Source organism: Trachymyrmex septentrionalis, unplaced genomic scaffold, assembly GCF_001594115.1.
Source record: "Trachymyrmex septentrionalis isolate Tsep2-gDNA-1 unplaced genomic scaffold, Tsep1.0 scaffold83, whole genome shotgun sequence".
Taxonomy (NCBI): domain Eukaryota; kingdom Metazoa; phylum Arthropoda; class Insecta; order Hymenoptera; family Formicidae; genus Trachymyrmex; species Trachymyrmex septentrionalis.
The window spans coordinates 3,459,981-3,469,643 of NW_017306018.1; the positions used below are offsets into that span (position 1 = coordinate 3,459,981).

The following is a 9,663-nucleotide window of genomic DNA, read 5'->3' on the forward strand; positions in this document are numbered from 1 at the left end:
GTAATATATACAAAAAAGAATAGTTTTGTCGAAGTATCTAAAAGTTGAAAAGATAAACTTATTCAGATTTAAAAATATAATTTTGTTGGACCATCAAAGTAATTATATCAGACCCTCAAGTTGGTTGCTAGAAAATGAAAACTTCGCGACATCCTACATTGGCCGTCCTACATAATTGTTTCGATGATGATTTTCCAACAGAATTATTTTCGGATCTGTATCTAGCTCAATTTTTCGATACTCTTTGGAGCAAGACTTACTCTTTCCGTGTATTAACAATTTTACGCGAACCTATAAGATCCTAGAGTGTTGGTACACATTTTCGTGCCGCAGAGATTTGGCGTTCTTTGGCACTCGTCTACGTCCATGCATTTGCCGCCAGAACCGGGCTCGAAGCCGAGCGGGCAGTTCGCTGAAGAACCAGTTATCGGACGACCAGTCATCAACGACGTCGGTGTCGTCGTCGTCGTCGTCGTCGTCGTCGTAATCGTCGTGATTCTCGGCGTCGTCATTGGCGACGTACGCGACTGCGGAGTCGGTATACGCGGTGTGCGATCGCAGCGGTACGAACCCAGGGTGTTTCTACACTGATATCCGGACCCGCAGTCGTGGGTGCCCAGAACACACTCGTCGTCGTCTTCGCAGATCTCCGTTGCAGCGTTCAACGTATAGCCGGTGCCGCAAGGCAAAAATCGCGTACACGTATAGCTGCCGATTGTGTTGTCGCATCGCTGCGTCGGCAGGCAGTCGTTCTCCTTCGATGGAAAATATTAAGATCAACGGCGAGAAGTTCCGCCGTTGAAGTTGAGATGAGACAACGTAGACTTTACAGGGCTTAGGGGTTGCGCTTTAGTCTGTCCGATTTACGCCCACAAAAGCTGATCTCGTTCTTTTTCGTTTGGCAAAAACAGCAAGGATGAAATGAGCTCCAGTTGAGCGTTGTGAGCGTAACTCGGATTGCAACTTTAGGGTGCTGGCTTCCAGCAAGGACACAGTCAGACCCAGTGTAACACCCAGTGAATCGTTACATCCTTGTTGTTTGCCTACGTTAAACAAGGACGGAACGATTCACTGCATTACACAGTGTCCTTAGTGAAAGGCACCCTTAATCTTCGTTGGCTCGACGTACGAGATGTCATAATATTTTTGTATCTTTTTTTTTTTTTAAATTAACGCCATAAATGTCAGATCGCGCGTGATAAGCATTACGCGAATGTCGGAGAGTCCCGTCATCGTTATCCTTGTCGTTTACCTGTAACTGACACTCGTTGATATCGACGCAGGCCTGTGTGAGATTATCACGCCTGAAACCGGTCTTACAGGTGCACGTATAGCTGCCTACGGTGTTGACGCACTCCTCATTGCTGCTGCAGGCATCCTCCAACTCTCTGCACTCGTTGACGTCGACGCAGCCGCGATTCCTCACGAATCTGGTGCCGCGTATACACTTCTCGTTCATCGGAGCCGGCATCGGTGTCGTAGTCGGTTTTCTGGTCATTGGAACAGGTGGCATCGAACAACTGTAACCACCTGGTTGATTGTAGCAGAGCTTGTCCCCGCACGTGTCCAACTTCTCCGCGCATTCATCGATGTCTATAATTTCAAATAAAGTATTTCGCATGGCAAAGGTCATAAATATTTTTCCCTCTGAATTAAAATCGTTGGTTTTTTTTTCCAATTAAAGCATTAAGACAACAATTACATGTTCAAATAGGAAAGCATTATTATTTTCTTGCAAAACATACCCTGACATTTAAGCCTTCCAAAATTATACCTCTGTTAAAAGCATTGTTGAAAGCAACTGAAATAATGTAGGATGACGACATATATTGTAAAACACGAACATATTTCGATGCAATAAGAATTTGCGATGCAAACAATCGTAAATGACATTTGTGATTAATCGTGCGTGTGTCGAAAGACAATAAGAATAATATAATTTACCAGTGCATTGTTCGCGAAGAACTTATCGAACATGTCAATAATTCAATCTGAGCTTGATAAGTTCTATATCGTTTTGACGAATTCTGAAAATACGAAAAATATCTGAAATCGTTGTTAATACAGTTTATGTACACTATTCTTTATACACTAAAAAGAATAGAACAGTTTATGCTGTAAATTAAAAAGAATAGAATTAGATGTAATTGGGAAAAATAGAAGAGAATATAAAACAGGCAAAAATACAAATATCTAACATTTCTACAATTTATAAAAGCAACTCATTAATTTTTAAAATAAAACTATAAAAATTACACTAATTTACAGTAAAACAATTATTGCAAACCGGACTATTTCTTACAGATTTTTTTATGCTGAAAACGATACCGCGATAATCCAAAAAATTCCAGCATGTCAGGTTTTTAAGATAATTGAAGTTTAATGTCGAAATAATGACTTTTTTAATAATTTGATAATATTTGATATACTTTTGAAAAGAAGGTTAACATTATATTGAAATTCCGATTAATAGTCATGAACGTATTGTTCTTTATAAAATAATGCATTTTCTTTTTATCTCGATATCTTATTTTTTAGTCGTTATAAAGGATTTAAATATAAGATCTTTCTTAGAAAAATTTTGTACTTGGATCCTTCATAACAATATTGAAATAAAAAGATACATTTTGTAGGGAATGAACAATGCAACAAAAAATGTCAAGTAACGTAGAAGAAGCATTTTTTGCATATTAATTATTTCAGAAAATAATTAATATCTAACGTGCTAGTGAGATTTAACTAGATGCATCGTTTTCAGCGTCCAAAAAAAGACCTATAAATACCTTTTATCCAATTCAAAGTAATTAAAAAAATTCTTCCGTAAACTAGTGTTATATGTACCTGTACATCTGCGTAAACTAGGATGATACCGATAGCCGGAAGGACAAGCTGGTCGTTGACGTTGACGAGTAGGAGGAGGTCTCTCGCATCTGCATGATATATATATCATTGAATAATTTTTAACTATTTTTTTTTTCCATTATATTTACCTAATATAGAATTCTTGGTAGAACGTTTAATAGATTTTTTTTAATAGACAAAAAATTTCGCGCACCTGTAGGTACCCGGCAGATTGACGCATCTCTCGGAAAATCTCGCGTCACAGTTGTACTGCCCGGTTAGACACTCATCGATGTCCTCGCATCGTCGAGCGCCCAAAGAATACTCATATCCAGACGGGCAAGAGGGCAGTCTGGTCAAACACTCGAAGCCACCTTCTTTATTTACGCAATACTGATGCAAGTTAAGCCGACAGTTATGCAAGTTCTCGGAGCACTCGTTGATATCAAGACAGGTGCCGTTGAAGGCTCGTCTGTAGCCACGACTGCAGGGCGGTATTAACTCGCAAACAAAGGACCCGTTAGTGTTGACGCATCTGCGGAATCAACGTTTCCGGATTTTTGTAAATTTTCAATTATTAACTCGTCGGGAAATAATGGAAAGGACAAAATTACGTCAGTCGTTACATCATTAGATATCGTGGAAAGACGAATACACGATATCAGATGCGTCACTACACATAATTGAAGATGCACACCTATGCGTACTCTGAGGACAATCGTGACCGCCTAACAAACACTCGTCCACGTCTTGACAGCTCTTCGTCGTCGTGCTAAAGTACCAGCCGGTGCTACAAAGGGGCGAACAGTCATAGCCCCCTGGAGTATTCATGCATTTCTCATGATCCCTACATCCAGGACCGACCACGCACTCGTCTATGTCCACGCAGTAGCCTGTATTTGCGTCTCTCTTGTATCCCAATCTACAGGGTTCCGTGGACCAGTAACGATCCGTGCTCTGGAATATTATACAACACGAGTTGGATTAAAATAACAACTCTCTACGAGTCATCATCGCGGAGAGAAAAATTGTTGAGGTAAAATAATTTTTATCCTACAAGACTGTGAAAAATATTCTGGCAATTTTGGAGTAAGTAAAAATATCGAAGATGTGAGGAAAAGTACATTACAATTGTAATGTATTTTTTACCTTATTTAAAGTAAATCCATTTAAATAATTATTATAAATAACAATAAATAAAGGGCAAAGTGAAAGTCAACGCGTTTCTTTAAAAAAGTCATATAATTAGAAGAATAAATTACAAATAGAGAAAAGTAAAATTAAAGAAAATGATTATTATGTCATGGTAAAGTAAATCATATACTATTTTCAAGATTGTAAGCAACTCTCGAGACTTTTTACATATACTTATATCTTTACCGCACAGTAGAGCAAAATTGTCAGTGCTAAGGCAAAAAATATAACTTGTCGATAAAGTAATTCTATTGAGACGTATGATAATCTGTAGATTTACTTTGTAAAATATAAAAAGTACCTCGCAGTATAGTTATACGACGATTGTCCGTTTATCAGAAAAATAAAATAAACTTTACAAAAGTATAAGGCTGTCCGTCCTTCTATATAAACCTGTCAATTTCATAAAATTTCCTAGAATTTTAGCGTACATTACTCTACATTTTTCTCCGTGATCAATATGCATATCATTTTTCTCAAGATTGACGTAATCAGTAACTTACAAAACTACTTCTAGGGACCTGTACTTTGTTGTAGCGCGAATCAACGAAAGGTCTTCTTGTTGTCGTGCTGCTTCTAGTCGTCGTCTCGATTCTGGTAGTAGTGGTTCGCGTTCCGCAAACGTAGGAACCGTTTGTATTAATACAATATTGAGTCAACCTATTGCAGGCGTGCAAACCTAGCAAGCATTCATTAATATCTTCGCAATGTTCCTTGACCTCGTTCGCAGGTCGAGAATTGTTGCGCAGTCGAAAACCAGGTGGACAAATTGGAGAACATCGGTAATCACCTTCCGTGTTCACGCAACGCTCGCTTATACCACAAATCGCTATTCCATTGGCACATTCGTCAACATCTATGACACACACAAATTATCCAAATTTCCATAAATTACAAAAGATTATTCGATGTAAAAATAAGAAATAATTACCGATGCAACGGTCAGATTTCTCATCGAGAAAGTAACCATCGCCACAATCCTCGATTTCATTCATAAGCGACGAAATGTTCGTTCCCTCTAATTTGTACCCTCGACTAAATCGATCGTCGCGTTGATTGTCGTTGCTTTCTTCCGTTTTGATAGATGCACCCTTATTATTTTCAACCCCTAGGCACCTATTTTTTTCAAAGTATATTGCTAAAATCTTCCTTTGAATATACATTATTGAATTTTTCACAGAACATATCGTACCTGTAACTACCAATTTCATTAACGCAACGCTCGTCAAACGCGCAGGAATGCAATTGTTCGTTGCACTCGTCGACGTCGATGCACCTCGTTATTCCAGAATCGTTAGAGGGTTTATATCCCGCTGAACAAGTCATACGTGAACTGGATTGCATACTCTTTTGATGATCGGACGGATTGTCGTCGTTTGAAATATGTGGAAGAGGACTCGCCGATGTCTTTGTACATTCGTACGCACCCTCCGTGTTAACACATATCGTGTCGGGATCGTGACAAGAATTGCTCGATTCGATACATTCATCTATGTCTAAAAGAAAATACATATGATATTATCATAGATTATAATTTATTTACTTTTGCAGAGAGAAATTCGACGAAGGTATAATATTGAAAATGTGCTAGCTGTATGACTTTTATAAGTTCCAATCTTTAAAATCTTGAAACTGTTAACCCTTCGAAGTTGACACTAAAATCTCTAATTCTGATACTAATTGTATAAGATTTATTTAATTTATGTTAATTAAAAGACATTAATTAATTTCGAGAAACGAAAATGAAATAAAAAGTAAATAGTATATATATTTTTTCCACTAGAAAAAAATAAATTTTAATATTTCTTTGAATAGTTCTAAGTGAATGTTTACTAAATGTAAACTTATATTTATTTGATACCGTTAATTTGATTCAACTATTATTTTTTATTAAGTAAATAAAAAGTATAAATGTTTACTTAGTACTACTCAAAGAGATACGTATTAAGATTTAGTATTACTTTTTTTCAGTGTGATCTCAGTGTGACAAAAATTCAAATTTTTAAATATATAACATAAAAAATTTAATTGTTTGACATTTTTGGCAGATTTATAATTAAGTGGGTTCAATGGATTCATCTTCAGCTCCAGAATGTTAATTAGCGCAATACGCTTATATAATTTTTATTTTACATTAATTAACTATTGCATATATGAATTATTAAAGAACGCAATCATTTAAGAACTAAATTTATTACTCACATGCATGAAAGTTACAGGGATGAAGCGTTGCATGCAAAATCAAATTGTGGATGCGAGATCATCAAATGCCAAGGTAATTCATGACGTTTTCCGCGATCATTCGATCGATCTTTCAAAATGAAAAAGAATTGCGATCAAGAGATGCAAAATGCATACATTTATTTGGTAGAAAGACCGGAAATTTAAGTTTGAAACATAATAAAAATTTACTTATCGAAAAGCAATGATCATGTCGTTGTTATGTGTATTATAACAATTAAAGATCTAAAAATTTTCGAGATAAAGACCGACGAAAGCTCACCGACGCAAACTCCCAGGCCGATATTGTACGTGAATCCTTTCCCGCATTTTATATCGCATTCGTAAGCACCCTCGGTGTTTCGACATTGCTCGACATCTGCTACACAGCTGTGAATATCTTCCGCGCACTCGTCCACATCTGATTAACAAATAAACAGAGAGGAATACGTAAAGATGTGGCAAGATTTCCCGCGGAAAATTCATCATTTTTTTACCATACACGTGAATTAATCCTTAATACATACAATTGGGCCATTCATCGCTCTGCGCGTTTCTTTTCTTTCAAATACTAAGAGCACAAAGTGTAATTAGTTATATATATTCTTTAAATACACACAACTTTTCAAATATGCTCTGAAGATGTTAAAATATATATATAAACGTTTCTTAAATAATTTTCGTACGCTTGTAAAAATGATGAAAGTTAACCCGGAGTACGAACAATCCATGTGTAGGACTGGGAAAGTCATCATATGCGTACTAAAAAAAAAGATTTAACTTGACAATATCCAAGGAACACACGAAAGTCAACAAAAAATTTAAATGACTCGATCCTAACGTCGGTAGACAGTCCAATTTTTTAACCAAAAAAATCATCATCTTGGCTTTCTCTTGACTTGGTGTGTTCTTTGGGTAAACCAAACAAATATGAATATTAACAATTATTACCTTTGCACAGCTGCAATGATTTGTCGAACTTGAATCCCGCAGGGCAGGATTTCACGCCGGTCATTTCTAGACACGTGTAACTACCCGGCGTATTCACGCAAAACGGTTTATCTGTGGTGCAGGGAGCTGATAAGACGGTACACTCATCGATATCTGCAAAATAAACGTATAATAATAATAATAATAATAATAATTTGGATTTATAACAATGAAAGATGCGCGGATAATTTTAAAATGCGCCTCTTCTTACCTGCGCAGTCGTTTGCCAATGGATGCGATTCGTAGCCCGGAGGGCAAGCTTTGTAGAGTGCATTCTTCGCGAATTTCTCCCTGATGCAAATATACGATCCTATGGTGTTCTGGCAACCTCCACCGGGACACACGCTGCGCTCCAGACACTCATCCACGTCTGGCTCGATGGATCAGCGAAAAGTGACGATCACATGCGAAAATCGAACGCACGATCGCAGAAACAAGCAGCGTAGCGAAATGTACAGAAATCAATCTCGCAGAATAATAAAAAAGAAGATACAAATTCAATAAGCAATTCACATAAGCGAGATACGAGGCATACGAGGCAGAGATAACAATGCTGCAACGAACATGACGATATTGCAGTTGTACACGAGAAACATGAAACATGGAGGGAGTACGTTAAAATTATATTAAGTAACGAGAGTGTGCTTCTGCAGGGTTGAGAAGTTAAATTGTAGCGGCATTGTCGTCACTTTCTTTCGGCAATAATCATTACTTTTTTTTTTTATCTGGAATCACGACGAATTCAATCGGTTTTCTCTGTTCATTCAATAGATAGAATTATTTATGATTTGATAGAGAAACATTTCATTTAAATAGAAATTTGAAACATATTTTACATCTTATACTCGTATCTTAGCTTGTTTTCGGATAGTTACTGTCAATAACTATCTAAAGTACTAAAAATCTGTTGCTATGCTGCATATATGATATAAATTATAAATTTTCTGTGCTGGCAATAAATATTGGAAAGCACTCTTAATAAAAACACATCACCGTTTAAAAATAATATTTAATTAATTTCGAGTAACATTTAAGTCTGTTAAATTACATTATAATATAAATGTTTAATAATTAAAGAGTTTAGTTAAAGAGAATAAAAATATTGATATTATAAGAATTATATAGATTTATTAAAATACAAATTCAATATGAAGAAAAGCTTGTTACATAGAGACTAGTTAGACTTTTAAGCTTTAATAATAATTGTTACATTTAATATTGATTTAATATTATCAAATGATGCGATTTTAAAATCTAATATCTTACTTTATCATTATAGAAAAGCAGCAAATCATTACTTCTTAAATATAGATAATTACGATTACGAGTTACTTTTTATAAAAAGTAATGATAATGATAACGCGTTATTTTTACAAAGTAACGTTCCCAACCCTGTGCTTCTATTGTCGCGTTAATAGATATAATTTATATTTATTAATTAATTAACTGTTATTCCCTTACCTGTGTATGAGAATGCTACATTTTTTTTTAATTATACATACCGTCGCACACCTGATTGGTGGCGTTATAACGATAGCCCGACGGACATAACGGCGATTCGTCATCCTCGTCTTCGTCCGGCATCTTTTTCCTCGGTGACTTCGGGATACACGAACGTGCGTCCTTGGCCAAATCGTATCCTGGATTACAACTGCATACGACAGCCACTCCGTTGTCGGTGCACCGATGCTCGCAGGGGTGAGTTGGTTTGCATCTAAAATTGGATATTTCATTGCATTCCTTTACATTTGCATCATTAACAATAACTTCGCAGACTTGCAAATAAAGCTGACTTTTCATTGTTTCGCAGTATTCGCGATATCGTCACAATAATTAATCCGAATGTCAATCGTGTCGCGAATACACTTTTTCCCCAGCAAACGAGAATGAATTGAAATGAATTGAAATGGATTCAGATGTTCAGAAAGATTGATTCACGAATGTTAAAATGAATTCTTTTCAATCCTGAATGCATTTTTATTCATTTATAGGAATATCTCTATGCCTTTCAATCTAAAAATAATATTAGCTTTTTCTGTGCACATTGTGAATACTGTTCGATTCAAAATGTTGAATAGAAAATACAGTTTTTTCAATCCAATTGCATCCAATTGAATCTAATTGAGTCCAATTGAATCCAATTAAATTAAAAAAAAAAGCTATTCGCTATTTAAAATATCTTAACTTGTAACCATTTTCGTAATTTCGATTCTAACTTTGGCGTTATGTAATTTTACCTCTGTTAATTATAATATATTTTTTGTTAATTTCAAAGAAATGTGTTGACTCTTACTTTGCCCGTTACTTATTATTATTTGTTTTGTTATTATTTTTGTTTTGTATAGAAAGAGTCCTTCAATTTATTAATAATATTTATTAAAATATTTTCGCATTCGGATATAGAAAAAGAATTTCAAT

The 9,663-nt window shown here is 35.7% G+C and overlaps 1 protein-coding gene across 2 annotated transcripts in view; it reads right to left on the reverse strand.

The window, feature by feature from the left end:
- LOC108755100 (fibrillin-1) overlaps positions 1–9,663 on the reverse strand; it is an 18,247-nt gene that overhangs the window by 4,030 nt on the left and 4,554 nt on the right. For both annotated transcript variants that reach the window (XM_018497906.1, XM_018497904.1), the window contains 12 exons: positions 8,748–8,959; positions 7,457–7,615; positions 7,207–7,359; positions 6,539–6,676; positions 5,228–5,531; positions 4,967–5,151; positions 4,539–4,891; positions 3,539–3,798; positions 3,056–3,376; positions 2,842–2,930; positions 1,253–1,593; positions 292–755 (listed from right to left, as the gene is read on the reverse strand). In XM_018497906.1, coding sequence (XP_018353408.1) covers positions 292–755; positions 1,253–1,593; positions 2,842–2,930; positions 3,056–3,376; positions 3,539–3,798; positions 4,539–4,891; positions 4,967–5,151; positions 5,228–5,531; positions 6,539–6,676; positions 7,207–7,359; positions 7,457–7,615; positions 8,748–8,959 — 2,979 coding nt within the window. The remainder of the gene's footprint in view (positions 1–291; positions 756–1,252; positions 1,594–2,841; positions 2,931–3,055; positions 3,377–3,538; positions 3,799–4,538; positions 4,892–4,966; positions 5,152–5,227; positions 5,532–6,538; positions 6,677–7,206; positions 7,360–7,456; positions 7,616–8,747; positions 8,960–9,663) is intronic.